The 17,881-nt window shown below is 31.6% G+C and overlaps 5 protein-coding genes across 6 annotated transcripts in view; 2 read left to right on the plus strand and 3 right to left on the minus strand.

The window, feature by feature from the left end:
- Positions 1-6,508, plus strand: part of LOC139529962 (protein fuzzy homolog) — a 29,920-nt gene extending 23,412 nt beyond the window's left edge. The window contains exons 5-11 of the mRNA XM_071325961.1: positions 360-557; positions 2,141-2,236; positions 2,524-2,627; positions 2,964-3,040; positions 3,838-3,939; positions 4,719-4,851; positions 6,196-6,508. Of these exons, the coding sequence (XP_071182062.1) occupies positions 360-557; positions 2,141-2,236; positions 2,524-2,627; positions 2,964-3,040; positions 3,838-3,939; positions 4,719-4,851; positions 6,196-6,253 (768 nt within the window). The 3' untranslated portion in view covers positions 6,254-6,508. The remainder of the gene's footprint in view (positions 1-359; positions 558-2,140; positions 2,237-2,523; positions 2,628-2,963; positions 3,041-3,837; positions 3,940-4,718; positions 4,852-6,195) is intronic.
- The window catches only part of LOC139529959 (uncharacterized), a 63,428-nt gene continuing 51,800 nt past the window's right edge, over positions 6,254-17,881 (plus strand). The window contains exon 1 of the mRNA XM_071325959.1: positions 6,254-6,389. The gene's annotated coding sequence lies outside the window, so the exon portion shown is untranslated. The remainder of the gene's footprint in view (positions 6,390-17,881) is intronic.
- On the minus strand, positions 6,666-11,654 carry LOC139529964 (DNA-directed RNA polymerase II subunit RPB1-like). Of its 2 annotated transcripts, XM_071325964.1 has the most exons (8): positions 11,316-11,654; positions 10,870-11,022; positions 10,513-10,647; positions 9,936-10,073; positions 9,587-9,706; positions 8,907-9,360; positions 7,663-7,789; positions 6,781-6,916 (listed from the first exon to the last, which is right to left on the minus strand). In XM_071325964.1, the coding sequence occupies exons 1-6, from the start codon at positions 11,409-11,411 to the stop codon at positions 9,085-9,087; spliced, it is 918 nt and encodes a 305-aa protein (XP_071182065.1). In that variant the 5' UTR covers positions 11,412-11,654; the 3' UTR covers positions 6,781-6,916; positions 7,663-7,789; positions 8,907-9,084. The 2 variants fall into 2 exon arrangements, with proteins under 2 accessions (XP_071182066.1, XP_071182065.1); XM_071325965.1 differs by lacking the exons at positions 8,907-9,360; positions 9,587-9,706 and having other exon boundaries at positions 6,666-6,916; positions 11,316-11,647.
- On the minus strand, positions 12,827-15,456 carry LOC139529963 (piggyBac transposable element-derived protein 4-like). The gene has a single exon (XM_071325962.1). It carries the CDS (start codon positions 14,444-14,446, stop codon positions 13,439-13,441), a length of 1,008 nt encoding a protein of 335 aa, XP_071182063.1. The 5' UTR covers positions 14,447-15,456; the 3' UTR covers positions 12,827-13,438.
- On the minus strand, positions 14,567-15,133 carry LOC139482963 (piggyBac transposable element-derived protein 4-like). Its single transcript, XM_071266990.1, has one exon. The coding sequence runs from the start codon at positions 15,131-15,133 to the stop codon at positions 14,567-14,569; it is 567 nt and encodes a 188-aa protein (XP_071123091.1).

Genomic DNA, 17,881 nt, shown 5'->3' on the forward strand with positions numbered 1-17,881 from the left:
GCAGAAATATGGCAAATATTGCTATGGAAATTAAATATATTTTAATGTTGAAATGTTCTTGTCGCAGCAATTAATTTTACCATATAGAAGGGCTAGGTTTGCAGGGTTGGGTTATTTCAGCAGTTCAACAAATATTACATCTGAAAGTTGCATAAAAAAATATTTAGGAGAGAGTTTTATAATCTGACGCTGTCAACAAAAGACATAAGATAAAGTGACCACTTTCGATATGAAATCAACAAGATCATTATATTGTCTTCAAATATGGACAGTGTTCTGCATTAAATCTGAATCTTCTCAGATTGTAATTGAATTTAACAGAAACTTACAGAACTTAATTTAAACCTAATGTATTTCAGAATTTCTTGGATGCCTTTACAGAAGCAGCTGAAAGTTCGTTTGGATGTCTGTATGTGGATGACAGGATTGTTGTGGCCACTAGGAAATGGTGGTCTTTATCCTCCAATGAACTAGTGCTATTGACCTTACTAATATCTTCTCTACAGAGATGTTCCTCCAGAGATATACCTATATTCCTACCAGACAGTCATCCCACTGTACGATATTGTATATTATGATTTATAATCCTTAAAAAAACTTACTTATCGAATCTTAATTCATTCTGTTCAGACATATCAAATGTAACACATTGAAGATTCATCAATCAGAATTAACAATTGATTCTGACATCTATAAATCTCCAAATGTCTCGGCAACATAAGATTTATTTTAGGCTTCTTACTTTAATTCAAAAGAGATTTTTTTTTTTTTTTAAGATAAAAAGAAAAAGCATTCTAAAAGTAAAGAGGAAAACACTTTATAAAGATCCATTAGTACGTCTGTCCCGCTTGAGGACCCAAATTTCACAGTCCACTGAACATAGAAAATAATAGTGCCTGCTTCAAGTTAATGTTTTTGGTCAAGCTACTTTTTGATGAAGTTGAATTCCAATCAACTTGAAACTTTGTACACATGTTCCCTATGATATGATATTTCTTATTTAAATGCTAAACTAGGGTTTTGACTCCAATTTCACGGTCCTCTTAAATATAGAAAATGATAGGGGACTGAACTTTTTAAAAACCTAAGTTAAGGGTAATTTGACTATCGGAAAAATTTCCTAGTAGTAATAAGAAAGAATCTCTGTTTGTTAACCTCTTTTCAGTGTGAAACATATTTTTATGCCCCCGCCATAGCTGAGGGGGCATTAAGTTTTACCCTTGTTCGTCTGTACAAAAATCCGTCCATACATCCTGGCATATGTCTCAAATTGGGTTTCAGTTCTCTAACTTAAGTTTGCCTCAACCAAATGTTATAAAACTTATACACTATGCTTATTAACAAATAACACAGATCAAAATTGAAATTAGGAGGCGTCACTATTGATGTTCAAGTATTATGCCCCTTTACTAATGGAAAAATTGCTGAATTTTTTGTAACTGTTCTCTTACTTTAGTTTGCCTGTACCAAATGTTATGAAACTGATACACTATGCTTATTACCACAAAACACAGATCCAGTTTGAATTTTAGATGTGTCACTTTTACTGTTTTAGAGTGATTCCCCTTTACAAATAGAAAAATTGCAGAATTTTTTGTTTCCAATCTTCAACTTTAGTTTACCAGTATCAAATGTTATGAAACTGATACCTAATGCTTATTACCACAAAACACACATCCAGTTTGAAGTTTAGATGTGTCACTTTTACTGTTCTAGAGGTATGCCCCTTTACAAATTGAAATTTGCAGAATTTCTTTATTCTGTTCTTCAACTTTAGTTTGCCTGTACCAAATGTTATGAAACTGATACACAGTGCTTATTACCACAGAACACAGATCCAGTTTGAATTTTGGACGTGTCACTTTTACTGTTCTAGAGTAATGACCCTTTAATTTACAAATCAAAAGATTGCAGAATTTTTTGTTTCCGTTCTCAAACTTTAGTTTGCCATTACCAAATGTTTTTAAACTTATACTCAATGCTTATTACCACAAAGCTCAGATCAAGTGTCATTATGACTGTTCTTTGGTTATGTCCCTTTATAACTTTATATGATGTGCAAGATATCCATCTTTCCCTTTTATTTTATAATGTTTCAATATAAGCTCCTACTTTTATAGAAACATTATATATATTACAGATACCTCATAGACTGATGACCTTCAGATTGACTAAAAAGACAGAAGTATGTGTGATATGTGGACAGACACCAAGCCTTACAGATTTAGAGCATGAGGTATTGTTATATTGGAAATTAAGGGGAGGTTATTTAAAACTTATAAGAAAATATGAATATAACATTACTGATATAAGCATATTATTATTTACTTCTTGAGACATTACCAAAGTATTGGATAGTGGTAACAAACTGGCACCTGACTCCTTTGAAAAGAAAAGACGAACAATCAAAAACAAACATAATATGGCCAAGAAAGCCTTATATGGTGCATGATGGCTGAATAATTTAACTAATTTATTTATTGAAAAATATATTATAGATTTAATTATTTTGTTTATTTTCAGGTAGGAAGATTTTGGAGGCCAGCTTATGATTCGCTATTATCAGCTACATCAGTTGTTCCCAGGAACATCCCTTCAAGTATGGTCTTAGATCCAAACATACAATGGTAGGGTATTAAAATATTAGATAGGATGGATCAGTCAGTATGTAGCAGATTTTTACAATAGTACACTAAAAGGGGCAACAAGATTCATAAAAAATAATCTACAGCACAAGAAACCTCATCATCCACCAACACTTATCTCTTCAGAAAAATGCAAATATACCCATAAAGACCAGCAAAAGTAGGCAAAATATATACATGTATAAAGATAACAATTTTAGATACAATCTGAACAGAAAAAAGTTGAATGATTTGTGGTAAATAATTTTTATTTTTATAAACATTTTACAAGAAAGATATGAATGTTCATGTACAAGAATGAAACATGTTTTATTTCAGTTTTCTACTTGTAAACACAGAGACTAGCAGATGTCTTGGAAGTGTGTACTCCTCCCCAGAAAGTAGTGGTCCTTTAGGTAAATATATCCTGTTATTACTGCTTGTTAATGCATGACTATTTTGTAAAATTCATTGTTCACATTTTTCCAACAACACATCTTTATTAACTGTACACATCTTAATGTTTACATATAATTAGTGATGAGGGTCCACACTATATGGGTATAAACTCTTTATTACCAGATAATGAATCAAACCAACAAAGACTTAAAGAATCAGCAGGAATTCATGTACAGTTGCAATTTCCAAGTTGCAGTACAAATGATAAATGTTAAAAGAAAATACACTTCATTGATAATTATGCCCCTGCGACTCTTCACAAAAAATATTACGATAAGAATTTTGGTAATGAATGCTGCACCTGATTTTCTGAGCATACATAATTATACCCATGTCCATCTTTCTAAAATCAAACAATGGGCTTTTTGTTTATTGATATCTTCCAGATCAAGTTTGTGATTTGGTCCAGTTGACAAAATTATGAAGGATTTAAGGCCATTGGATTTTGAAAATGTCATGAAGATTTTACTTGTCCATACTTTTTTTTTCCTAAAGTTATACATCTAAATCGTATTTTTAGTAAGTGTATTATCAAGATTATGATAACTAGCAGATTGAATTTGTGTACACCATAAAAAAAAACATCATATAGAAAACATATAGACGTATAATGATTTATTTTGGGCCATTTATGTCATACAGACTACATCAAGGTACTGATTGAATAAACTTGTGTATGTTCTTACGTATTCCATTAATGAGTTATTTAAATTAAATTTAAAAGTTAATTCAATAAATATTATTAAATTTACAGGTGATTTTTTAACAGTTCCACAGAGGACTGAAGTATTGTCATCATTTTATAAGAAGATGGTTGGAACATTCTTTAATTCAGTCATAGAAGGAAGTGATACAGGTAATGTACATCTTTTATAAGGTTAAATTCTGATGGAGAATGTTTGAATTTTTTAATGGCAAATTATAATAAATCTGCTCACATTTGTATGAGCAACCATAAGGATGCTTGTTTTAAGGCTCAATGATATACTGTGTATTAATTTATTTTGTGAGTATACATTTTCATGGATATTTGATTTCATGGTGATACAAGGCTATTCAAAATTTCAACTTAATAATTTAAGTTGATGGTTTTAATACCTGTATCTATGAAAGCCATGATCATTGATATCACACTATTAATAATGAATCAACAGTGTGACTGTACATCTCATTGTTAGTTGTCCTGAATATGACATAATACCAACAACCCAGCAATCAATATAGATTATCGTTGATCATCTCAACGAGATTGATTTTCTCGCTTGAGTTGGTACAGCGAAAGTGAGAAAAGCAATCGAGTTGAGATGACCAATGATAATCTGTTTATCGCTATTTTACCTATGACGACGTTTCAATTTCATGTCAGTTTCGTTAGCGATGCCACGTGGCCTCCTTAGTTTCTAGCGATAATTTTTCCATCTCAAGCGAGAAGCATGATATGAAAATTATCACAAAAAGAGATCAAAGGAAAAATGCACAAAATAGCGATAAATAGATTTATTTAAATTGGTTAAACAATCATTCATGAACTTGTAGCAACTAATTTGTTTTTATGGGAAAGGAATTATTGAACACCCTTTTTCGCTGGAGTATATTTCTTAGATATATTAGCATTTCTCAAATCCTGTGTTTCAGGGCCATTGGAGTTTACTCATCAACCTATGGAGACATACATAACAACTGACTCTCACAAGTGTTACGCCTTGCAGTCTGGTCCATATCAGTTATATGTTGTATATACAGATAGCATCCCTACCTATGCTATGAGGTTTGTATATAGTAAATAACCAAATGTGGTACGATTACCAAAACATTTTAACAAATGATGTTCAGCAGGTGTATAGTTGACTCTGGATTAAGATTGGATATAAAATAAGATCATAAAGATATGGTATGATTGGCAATGAGACATCTATCCCACAGAGACAGAATTACATAGATGTTAGCAATTATAGATCACTGTACAGCCTTAACCCTTTTGCCAATGAGTCCCGGTTTACCGGGATTCACACTTCAGACAGCTGACAATGAGTCCCATTTTACCGGGATCGGAATACATGTTTTATATTTCCCGCTCAAAACAGTGCAAACATGAGTTATCTTTCTTTGATAAATACCCGGATGAAAGTGTAAACATGGCGCTTCCGTTTGTTGAAAACCGTGTCAAAATCAGAGGAAATTTACGGAATTTACGACAATTTGAAATGAGGGAACATTTTTTTTTGAAAGAATATGGAAGAATTGAAGCCAAACTAGTATACTTTTTTGACATAAAATGTTGTTTTATGTACAAAACACTTGGAAAGGACATCGTTCAGTGTGAGGAATTTACACAGCCTCATAAAATTTTTCAAAATTTTGCCTTTTTGGGTTAAAAAATTACGATTTGGAGTCAAAGAGCAGAATTTCGAGAATTTCACCTAGATAATGCCGAAAATTTGAAAATTTGAATATTTTATGGGGAAAAAATTATCAAAACATGAACAAAACTGTTAACATAGTGTTAGTGAAAGAAATAAATACATAAATAACTACAAACAAGTTTTTATTGACATTTATTATGAAGATCTCCCACTTGAGTAATAGTAGCTAGGGTAGCCATCGTCTCAGAGTAGCTTCTGTCTGGGCAGCAATCGGTGAAAGGGTTAAAATAGGAGTATAACAAATTTTGCCTATCAAGCTGTTAAAGGCCCTGACATGACAAAATTAAAATCAAACTGAAAACAAATGGCACACAGCAGCATACAGCAACAAATGTATCACATGCTCCTTACTTTGGAAAAGGCACATACAGAATTATCAACTCAATTATCAACTCAACCCAACCTAGCTCGTACTGACATATAGCTACATGGGAATTAATGCAAATGGATCACATATGTCAATAATATTCCAAACCAGTAATACAAAACAGGACATCTTAAGGGTCATCCAGAATAAATTTAGACATTTTACCTCAACAAATCTTGAAATCAATACAGTTATGTCCTGATTTGAAGTTATTAGTCAGCATAAATGAACATCTTCTTGGAAAAATTAACATTAGTATTTATTTGAATAATTAAGTATTTAGTTTTATAAATATTTCAGTATTTATAAAACTTTTTTTAAGATCAGTGTCACATAAAACACTGTCTTTGTTGACAAAAGACAAGAACATTCAAGTCTGAATACATAAAGAAGAAATTCAATAAAGAAATTACAGCAATTACAACATGAAAAAAAAAGTAAAGAACAGAAAAAAACCAAGATAAAAGAATAGAGAAAGGCAAAGAACAGAAACAGAATACAGATGAAGGGAAAATGGTATTTAAAATAGTTGGAGAGAGTTATTTTAATTAATTTAGTTTCTTTAGGTATTGATAGATATTTTTGTCAAACAGACTTTTTTCCTGAAATTCCAATAGGGAACACATTACATTATCTTAGAGCATGAGGAAAAAAAGTGTGGAAAGCTGATTTGCCGACAGCTGACAGACGGATTGACGGACGGACAGACGGACGGACAGAGTGCAAACCTAAAGTCCCCTCCAACTTTGTTGGTAGGGGACTAAAAACATCAAAAGGCCTTAAACTGTTGTTTTAATTTCTACATTTAATACATTTTGGACAAAAAATGTTTTGATATTTAACTCTAAATGATAAATCTGGATTTTTGTATTTACATGTATTCTCACATTCGACTTTGGATTTAAAGTTATTGTTTCTAGACTGGCATCCTCCATACAAAAAGAATTTGCATTTTTTGTCGAACATGTTGAAGTACCAGCGTACCCATCTTGATGTGCATTTTTTATTTCTATCATTTTCTTCGTGGCAGGTTTTTGATATTTCTGAAAGAAAAAAAAGTGTTATTTATTTTCATAGTGTATTACAAATCATACAAATTGACATATGAGATAAAATGTAAGCACATTTACATGTTTATATTAACTAAGAATGATATTAATAATGCAAGATATATGAAATCTACATATCAGATCAGATTTAGTTGCTATTTCTAAATATTGTTTACACATGTCAAATGTTTATGAGATGAAGTTAACTGTGTAGATTTAAAAGATGAAATTAACTGTATAAATGTAAAAGATGTGTATGTCAAAGATTTAATCATCTTTCTCTCATTGACTCTATGTACGGTAAATAGGCCCTTTAACTTAAACATTGTATAAATTGATTAGACAAAGATGGGAATGTTGAAGTCCCTGACTATCGGTGAAGGCCTTGCACAGTTTAATATTGTAATTATTCAATAAAATAAGTAAAACTTGTTTCATTGACTATCTCAATAAATGAAAGACCAAAATTTATTTACCTGTGTAATGCATGTTCAATTAAATTATTAAAGACCAGTCAATATCCCAATGTTTATCTAATATATAGCATTATGTTCATGCTTCAACCATACCCTTTCTTCCTTTTTTATAAATAGTTCTTGATCGCAACTGAATAGAATAAATCTTGATTTATTAATTAAAATTAAATTAAATATTAACAAATAATTAAATAATTAAAAAACTTGCTTAAGGTAAATAACCCATCCCTTTTCAATTTAATTAGTTCTTGAAATTAACAATACCTTTTTGTAGCATCTTTTCCACCTTCTTTTTCTTCAGGCATATTGGTATTTCTAACTCTATATTTGACTGCCAAATCATCATATAGATGACACAGGTGGTTTGTCTTGGGCAATCTACCTTCCATTTCTGAAATTATATTTGTTTGTGTAATTTATCTAAACACACTTAGTAATTCATTAAATTAATTCATCTCTTTAACAGTGAATCACTCAGGCTCAGCTGTTATTTAATAATTTTGTCACCTTTCCACTGCAGGGAATATGGAATGAATTTTAAAAGCCCAAATATCAATCTTTAAAAGAAAAAACATCTATGATAGGCAGAAGAACACTGTAGTTTTGTGTATTTATTAAAGTAGCAGAGACAAAGTGAGATGCCATATTTCTAGATGACAATATTAGTTGCAAAACTGTTACACAGCCCTCAAATTGAAAATTGAAAATTTTTACACACAACTACTGTTGAGATAAAAACAACATAAAACTTTAAATGGCTGTCAACAATCATTTTTAAATAAGGATTGTAATGTTGTTCAGTAAAGATAACATAACACAGGTGCTACAGTGATAATTTCTGCATCCTATGAATGGCATTGTATTTGTGCAAAAATACACATAATTTTACACATAAAAGATTTAATAATTTCTCATTATCATTAGCAAATGACAAAACCTTATCCTGGAAAGTAGTAAAATTTGATAAAAAAGCATGAAAGAGTATTTTGTTTTTGTAATTTAATATGCATAAATTTCATATCTGTTTATAAAGGTAACAAAAATTTGAAGATTTTCTTTTTACATTTTTAGGTCTGTTTAATTTCATATAATTATTATAATGTTGTGATACTATAGTATGATAAAACTTAAGAAAGGTTTGAAGTTCGATTACATTATCTAGAATATTATAAAGGTGCCAAATGGCAATGAAGTCAATAAAGATTAAACAATAGCAATTAAGCTAATTTATTTTAATTGATATTTTTTTTTATGTTACACAGTGGACACAATTAAAGGTGAATGCACATATAAGTTCTGATTGAACAAGTTACAACATAAGACTGTCTAGTAAAATATCTTGGACAAAAGTTACCAAGAATGTGTGCTCAGTTTACCAAAATTAAAAGCTCTCTTTTGATAAAAGAGTGGGTATATGTAATTATGAGTCTAGCTAGTGAAATTGACATAATTTGACCAGTTTAATTCACATTGATTAAATAAAGTTTGTGGATAAAAAACTCACTCACTTCACATTTTACAGCTGCATCTTTCCCTAGTAATACATGGCTAGCTTCTGTTGCAAAAACCTGTGAAAGTAAGATCAAATGTATAATATAAATAAAAGAAACCTTTAACATACTCTGCTTGTGAAGATAGTAATGAATAGAAAATGAATTGTGCTTTGATAAAATTTTACGGTATTGATCAAATGAATAACAGTTTAATAGAATTAATTGTATTTCTTACACTATGATTTGAAGATCTTGACATTTCAGTCTTGAAGGCAGGAAAACAAATTATTTCTATTTTTGTCTCAAAGTTAATTGCAATACTTACAGTATATTGTTCTGAAGGTGACAATTCTAATTGAATGCTAGGCCTCTTCCTGGTCGGCGTCTTTAAAGTAGGGGAAGACTTTCTGGTCTGAAGGGTCTGCAGGGTCTGCCCCTTAGCTACTGGTGACCATAGTCCACTGGTGCTCTGTAAACAAACCAATCATTTAATCAATTTTTGTATTGCTTTGTTTTCATTATAGAATAAACAGATATGGTTTCAATTTTACGGTATTTATCAAATGAATAACAGTTTAATAAAATTAATTGTATTTCTTAAATACACTATGATTTGAAGATCTTGACATTTCAGTCTTTAAGGCAGCAAAACAAATTATTTCTATTTTTGTCTCAAAGTTAATTGCAACACTTACAGTATATTGTTCTGAAGGTGACAATTCAAATTTGCTAGGCGTCTTCCTGGTCTTAAGGTGCCCAAGTGATGTGTGCCCCTTAGGCACCTTCGGTACTGGTGACCATAGTCCACTGGTGCTCTGTAAACAAACCAATCATTTATTTTTGTATTGCTTTGCTTTTTATTAAAGAATAAAACAAGTATGGTTTCAAAAGTAAAATCACAAAAATACTGAACTCCAAGGAAAATTCAAAAAGGAAAGTCCCAAATCAAATGGCAAAATCAAAAGTTCAAACACATCAAACTCTGCAATTTTATGGTATTTATCAAATGAATAACATTTTATTAAAATTAATTGTTTTACTTACACTATGATTTGAAGATGTGGTTACAGCCTTGTCGTCAGCAAAAGTGTACTGATCTTGAGGGGGCCATACAAGGTGTAAGGACTGATTTTTACTTTGTGGCGATATGCAGTCTATGGGCGACCATATCTTAGTTACTCTCTGCAATTAAGAAAGATTCTTTTAAAATTGTTGATCAATAACTGATAATCATTTTTATAAGCACTTGAATTGCTTAGAATTCTAATTGAAAAAGTTCATAATGAAAATTTAAAATTTTGGGAAATGAATAACAAATCTTTTTTTTATTCTTTTTTTTTTTTATAGATATGCACATTCAAATTACATGTGATGGGCTTGAAATCATAATAAGCAATAGATTGATTTTTTTATATGAAGCATACAGACCACTCAGTGGAAGCCTGTAACAGAATATTTTTTAATGTTTTTCAAGACAAACAAACCTTTTTTTTCTAATATTGTGCGAGGGCTAATGAAGACAAATAGTATTTTTACATTTCAGTAGGGTTGTTGTTTCTTTAACAATTTCCATTCTTATTCAAAATTATTTCTATTTTTGTCTCAAAGTTAATTGCAATACAGTATACTGTTCTGAAGGTGACAATTCTAATTGAATGCTTTGCCTCTTCGTGGTCGGCGTCTTTAAAGTAGGGGAAGACTTTCTGGTCTGAAGGGTCTGCCCCTTAGCTACTGGTGACCATAGTCCACTGGTGCTCTGTAAACAAACCAATCATTTAATCAATTTTTGTATTGCTTTGTTTTCATTATAGAATAAACAGATATGATTTCAATTTTACGGTATTTATCAAATGAATAACAGTTTAATAAAATTAATTGTATTTCTTACACTATGATTTGAAGATCTTGACATTTCAGTCCTGAAGGCAGGAAAACAAATTATTTCTATTTTTGTCTCAAAGTTAATTGCAATACTTACAGTATACTGTTCTGAAGGTGACAATTCTAATTGAATGCTTTGCCTCTTCCTGGTCGGCGTCTTTAAAGTAGGGGAAGACTTTCTGGTCTGAAGGGTCTGAAGGGTCTGAAGGGTCTGCCCCTTAGCTACTGGTGACCATAGTCCACTGGTGCTCTGTAAACAAACCAATCATTTAATTTTTGTATTGCTTTGTTTTCATTATAGAATAAACAGATATGGTTTCAATTTTACGGTATTTATCAAATGAATAACAGTTTAATAGAATTAATTGTATTTCTTACACTATGATTTGAAGATCTTGACATTTCAGTCTTGAAAGCAGCAAAACAAATTATTTCTATTTTTGTCTTTAGGAAGGTGAGCTAAAAATTAAAAGAAACGAAAAATGTTTCTTCATAGACGTGTTTAAATATAACATAATCTTCTATGACTGTTGAATTACTTACAGAAGCATGTTGCAGATTTGTTCGATCTTCTCTAGAATTCCCAATGCATAAAATCTGAAAACAGAAAAACCATGAAATATATAGAAATTGAAGCATATTAATATATCTATGAGAATATAATAAAAATATTTTGTAAATATTGTATCATTTGGTTTTTTTCAGCAAATGTTAATTATAGAACTGCATGACACACAATAATGGAATATTGATATGCATTGTGTTATGTACTTTTATTATTTTGTGTGTGAAATCTTGCATGTAGTACTTTACTTAACTTTATATAAATAGTAAATACAACTTATAATTAAAATGTAAAAATCAAATATGTTCTTAATAAAAATAGTTTCTGTTTATATGTATTTAGCAATTTTAACTATAGAATAATTGTGATAAATTAAATTATTTCATTTACTTGAGGCATTGTTTGCATCTGCCTGGTTTTTGACTCCAAAAAATGACAAACTATACACAACATTTACTTATTATAAGTCTAGAGTTCAGTTGCTTTCATTTTACGCTTGTAATCTCAACAATCTCCAACAACATGCATCCTTAAAGAGGACTGTACATGTGAAAACTTTTCTCTTTAAATTTTTTACTTGTTTAGGATTGATACTGGTTTTATAAAAGCAGACATATAAGAAAGATTGTTGAGAATATAAGTGTAAATATTATATACTCTCAAACTTCTGTTACTACAGTTTTGACAGTATAAACTCTAGATCTTTTTACAAACTCAATGATACCAGTCTTAACTAATTTCTTAATTTCTGTAATGTGTTTAATCAAAAAGTTACTGAGAATTCTGCTGTTATCAAAGAAATAATGTCATGAGCAGGAAAGCTCCAAGTGACCTCTACTTGTCTTTCCCTTAGAAGCTCTACTGCCTTGGTGTTAAATTTTTTATTATAGTCGTAAAATTTTGGGTCACACAAATTTTTAATGTTAATAATGTCAGCTTCATAGGCATCTAATTCATCCAGAGTGTCTGAGTAGGCACCACAAATTATTCTTGGAATTTTCCAAAAGCTTGAATGAACTCTGGATTGATAGATGTCTGTTTAATATTGGGTCTGGTTTATTTGATAAATTTACATGCACCCTGCTGATGCAGTTTTATCCTAAGTTGCTGTGACATTCAATTGTCTGGTTTATTCAAGTCCAAATATCTACTTGAATATGCATGATTTCTTGAATTGCATCTGGAAGCCATAATTTTTGAAAGTTTTTAAAATATCTTTGAAACTTTACGAAAATGTTCTTTAATTCACTAAGTAAACGTGAATGTTAAAATATAACAATTTAAAACACAAAGTTTCTTTTAGTTCATACTCACATATATGAAGATTAACACAAAAGTCAAAAATCTGAATATTGCAATAACATATGACTATAAACAACTAGTTAATATGTGTATTATATTTGAAAACAATATTTTGTGATAACTAATGTATGACTTTCCCTGCTTGCAACAAAACTCAAACTGAACACTACCTAGCATTCTGGAGAAATTTGAGAAGAGTGTGTATCACTTCTTTGCCTTTAAAGACAAATAAGGTGTGTTTACTAAGCAAGAGGCCTGTTAGTAGCAAACATGTGCTCCTCATATGCTAACTATGATGTGTCATAAATAAACAAGGCTTATACATATTATAAGCTACTAGTTGAAAGTTACAACACATCCTACATGTTGAATAATTTTATTTTGAAAATAATAGTTGACTCACAATACAAAATACACACACATGCAGGCCAATGTATATTATTTTGAAAAAATGTTCATAACACTGTTAACTCATTCACCCCCAACAGTATATTTACACTGCAACAGTGATAAGCCAGTACAAATTTATCAGTTATCAGGCTGTGCCCCAGAGCATTTTTATCTAATTAACTTTTCTACTATGAAACGTGCACATGCATGATATTTACCTTGAGAGCTCAGTAATTATCCAACATTAATCCATAAAAATTTCAGTGAATAAAGAAGAAAAAATTGTCTTTCCACACATATAAATTTTATCAAAATATATACAGAATAAATCACATATTTATCCAGGTAAGTAAAAAAATTCCAAAAATATTCCAAAAAATATATAAAACTCCATGAATATATCCTCTATTTACACGAACAACTGTGGGAATAATTTCCTGTGATATGGCCTAAAACATTCTATGCACAAATTTACATTACACTGAGCACACCCAGTTTTGGGTTCCTTTCTAATTTTATTTTGTGAGCACAATTTGCATGTCTTCTTCTTTGGCATATTTTCGATCCAATGATTACTTGGTTGGAGTACTGGTCTTGGATCGACTGACCGTTTCCTTTTCCCATGAAATTGTCCTAGCATTTTGTGAGCTAGTTTCATTCTAAACTCTAGCTGAGTCATTTGTCGCGGCCTGTTCTTTTTTGTCACTATTTGGTGATTGACAGACTCCCTCATAAGAAGGTATGCGTTGACAATACTGATGTCCACAAGGAAGTTGAAGAGGTATTTCCACCATTTCAAGCACTTTCTGGAGATGTTGTAGGTAGACCTCAACTGATCTGCATGGTCTACCCCATTCATGAACATGTTATAATGTTTGACTGACAGAGGACAAGGTACTTCTTTGATGGTACCATCTTTTTGCTTACGATTGACTTTGTCGGGTTCACCAAAACAGTTTGTTGATAATAAGTTAATGTTTTTCTTGTCCCTCCAAACTGTGACTCGCATATAATTTTTTTGCTTGACAACAAACTGGCCTTGTTCTTTGAGTTTGATACGGTCTAAACCAGCAGGTAATCCTTTACGGTTTGCTCTAACCGTGCCACACGCATAAGTTCCGTGGTCCCATAAACTTGTAAATAAATCTGGTGAAGTGAAGAAACTATCACAATAAAGATGATGACCCAACCCAAACACAGGGGTCATAAGATCAAGAACAACTCTTTTGCCAAGATTTTGTTCTGGGTTATTGGCTGTCTTTCCAGTATAGACTTGAAAGTCATTTATGTACCCATTACTTGGATCTGCTCGAACCCAAACTTTGATCCCCCTTTTTGTAGGCTTCAAGGGAACATACTGTTTGAACCCCAACCTGCCATTAAAACCAATCATTGCTTCGTCAATGGATACTTCCATATGTGGTTTGTATTCTTGAAAGGATTTATCACGAACTATTTCGAGTATCGGTCTTACATGGGCCAGTTTATCATGTCCGGGTTGAAGTCGGGGTGGATTTTGTGTGGTGTCTGCCACATGTCAATATCTTTGTAATTCCTCATATCTGTTTCTTGAAAATTTTTCCTCAAGACTAGAAGAATGAAAAAGTTTATCTTTGTACCAATACATATCCATATTGGGAACAGGAACGATTCCCATAACAATCTGACCCCCTATGTATGCTTTTATTTCATCACTTGTAGTTGGAGTCCAATTTTCATTTTGCCTCCCATTTGCGTAAGCATTTGTTTGCGTTGCTATTTCCGAATAAAGTCTCTCCGGGAAAATTAAATGAAAAAAATCTATCTCCGTCTTTTCCTTGTCCATTTGCGTGGTCGGACCGGGCCGTGGACCCGTAAAATCATTTATTTGAACCGGCCGAAGTTCATCACCCCATTTTGCAATTTCGGCAAGTGCAACATTGTCATCATCGCTATTAAAACCTTCATTTTCATCAGAATCGACGTCTGAAAATTCGATATCAGAATCAATATTATTCAATGCATCAATATGCTGCAAATATCTTTCTTCTGCAGCATTTATATCCCGTAATTCAAAGCCATCAAACTCACTTTCACTCTCGCTACTATCAAAAATTTCAGCCATTGTTTTAACATTTTTATTGAAAACCGCGCGTACACACGTGTAATAAGAATGTCTAAATACGGCGTAACCTTTGCACTAAGAATAAATAAATTTCACACAATGAAATGTTAAACCCTTTTCTATTGGACGGTATTCTTTAAATTTTGGAAATCCCCTAAGAAATAACCAATCGGAGCGGTTCTTTCAGAGTGGTGTCGACCACAAGTACAGACGGGATCGGCCATTGAACTAGGTAAACAAACCACGACTGTAGTCGTTATCGGCCTGTGAGTGGTATATTTTTATCACGACTACAGGCGGGATTGGGGGCGAATGAGTTAAACATGATACATTTTGTATAACAATGTCAATTATAAACTTAGTCCTTTTTGGCTAGAGACACCATCCACATAATCTGAATCATGGTCCTGAATGCGAATGTTAACACAAGGAAAAGCATCTTCTTGCTGACGAGGAATTGATGCCTGTGGTTCTAGCATAACAATTTCCTCCTGACATGAATCAATATTGTTACTGTTTTCTTCATCAAAGTAGCCCACAAACATGGCCACATTGTCCACATCCCCTGATCTAGACACCATCACAAAAATTGAAATAACACCAAAACAAAGTTAAAGTATAAAAACGAATAAAGTATAACACAACAGACAGTAATTAGATAATCCAAAAATAATGTAAGATGAATAAATATATTCCTGATAAAAAAGGATTTAAACTAAAACGAAGTATTTTGTTGCCTATGAAATTCAGGGTCGAAGCAGTGCCTGAAATTTGAAAAAAAAGTTTGGGGCAAGAAAAATTCAGGATTTCTTGCCCAAATACTTTGGACAAATTTTTATAGTAAAAAGTAAAGATTCATGGGACTTCAGTGTCTCAACTTTTGCTGTCGTCCAGCAAAACTCATTTGGAGCTACACCAAGTACAAGTCATTAAATCAGTAGATACTTGCAGCCAAGGTTTGCCTGTCTTCCATGACTCTCAGTCATAACATGTCTCGCAATTTGAAAAATTCTTTCTTTCACAGCTACAGTGAATTTTTTTAAATATAGTTTTTGAATATCCCCATGAGATATATTTAGAATAGTTAAACTTTCTTTTAAGACACGTTCCATCTTTTGTTGGTTTTTAACCAACATATTTACATTATTACTAAGAGAATCCAAATCTTGATCGCTTACGGTTCTGAAGAGAAACCCTAAAATTTTTCCTACTACAGGAATGATCTATTGTTTTGATTACATCAATAAAGATTGACATTCTTGAAGCATGTCGGTAATTGTGTTATGCGTTACATTTAACTTAACTTATTCTTGTCTTAGGTTCGTTAATAACCTAACCCAACATTAGGTGCATCTACACATACAATTTGGCCAGAGTTATTGACTCTTGGATATCACATAAAAGTTCCCCTAGAAATGTCTGATAGATTTCAAAATCTGTTACAAAAGTGATGACCCATTTTGAACTCGTCGTTGTTATTTTTCCTATTTTATCAAATATAAAATTATGTTGAACATAACCCAGGCTGGTTAAGCTAAACAAAACCAGTGATCAGCAATTCATCTTTGTTACAAATATAGCTGTTTGTTTTATATCTTCAAAAATCTGTGGCAAACATCATTGACAATCCTAGTCACTCGGCACCAACAATTACTAGTGTAACCCTAGATAATTTGACAAACTTTATTACATGATTTTACAATGCATATTAGAGTCAATGTTCCTATAGTTGTTTCGAAGAAGTCACCCCAAGTTATGTTAATATGAAAATAATACAGTTTATATATCCAAACACTTTGCTTACATCGGCACCATGTGTTGTGTATATTGTTCCTTAATACAACGTAAGCTCACGAGGTAGGTTGATTAATTATGGTTCCTTGTCTGACTGACAAATCCTTCATGTAGGTATATTTATATAAGTCCATAAGAATAGCTTACCACATTTCAGTAAATACCTTTTTATCTGCATGTTTACATAGTGAAAAGTACCTATAAATAATCATTATCCATGGAAAATAGCCAACTTTTTCATGGTGAAAACAGTAACAGCTACATACAGTCTGTTGGCATACTACAGATGCACTCATCAAACAAATATTTTGTAAAAATCTGTTGATATGGAATGTCCAACTCTACACAACATTTATTTATTATGAGTCTGGAGTTTTATTTTTATTTTACACTTGTAGTCTCAACAATCTGGACAATATATTATATATAATTATATATGCATCCTTAATGAAGACTGTAAATGTGAAGACTTTTATCTTTAAAGTTATTAATTTGTATAGGATTGATATTTGTTTTATGAATGTTGAGAATATAAGTGTAAACATTATATACTTTCGAACTTCTGTTATTACAGTTTCGACAGTATACTATGTGGTATGGGTTATTCTCATTGAAGGCTGTAAGGTTGCCTATAATCATGATTATTACTTGCATCAACTTTATTTGAACTTTGGTTGATAGTTGTTTCATTGGCAATTATATCACATCTTATTTTTATATGAAACTGGAATGCCGCAGCTTCACTTTAACAGTTCCTCATGGTATTTGAAAAAGCAGTTATTATTAATGCAAAGTTTAACATTACATTGTTTTCATCCAATTGAAACCTCATGTCTTCTTTTTTACTTGAGGCATTGTTTGCATCTGCCTGGTTTTTGACTCCAAAAAATGACAAACTATACACAACATTTATTTATTATAAGTCTAGAGTTCAGTTGCTTTCATTCTACACTT

Source organism: Mytilus edulis, chromosome 7 (genome assembly GCF_963676685.1).
Source record: "Mytilus edulis chromosome 7, xbMytEdul2.2, whole genome shotgun sequence".
NCBI classification, from domain to species: domain Eukaryota; kingdom Metazoa; phylum Mollusca; class Bivalvia; order Mytilida; family Mytilidae; genus Mytilus; species Mytilus edulis.

What these genes read in the sequence shown, in the direction of transcription:
- LOC139529964 (XM_071325964.1), bottom strand. Translation starts at nt 11,411, where the DNA reads ATGCTTCAATTTCTATATATTTCATGGTTTTTCTGTTTTCAGATTTTA. An exon ending in CAAATCTGCAACATGCTTCT is followed by an intron (nt 11,023 to 11,315) that starts GTAAGTAATTCA and finishes GTTTGTTTACAG; the next exon opens with AGCACCAGTGGACTATGGTC. An exon ending in CACCTTCAGAACAGTATACT is followed by an intron (nt 10,074 to 10,512) that starts GTATTGCAATTA and finishes TCTTAATTGCAG; the next exon opens with AGAGTAACTAAGATATGGTC.
- LOC139482963 (XM_071266990.1), bottom strand. Translation starts at nt 15,133, where the DNA reads ATGGCTGAAATTTTTGATAGTAGCGAGAGTGAAAGTGAGTTTGATGGC.
- LOC139529963 (XM_071325962.1), bottom strand. Translation starts at nt 14,446, where the DNA reads ATGGAAGTATCCATTGACGAAGCAATGATTGGTTTTAATGGCAGGTTG.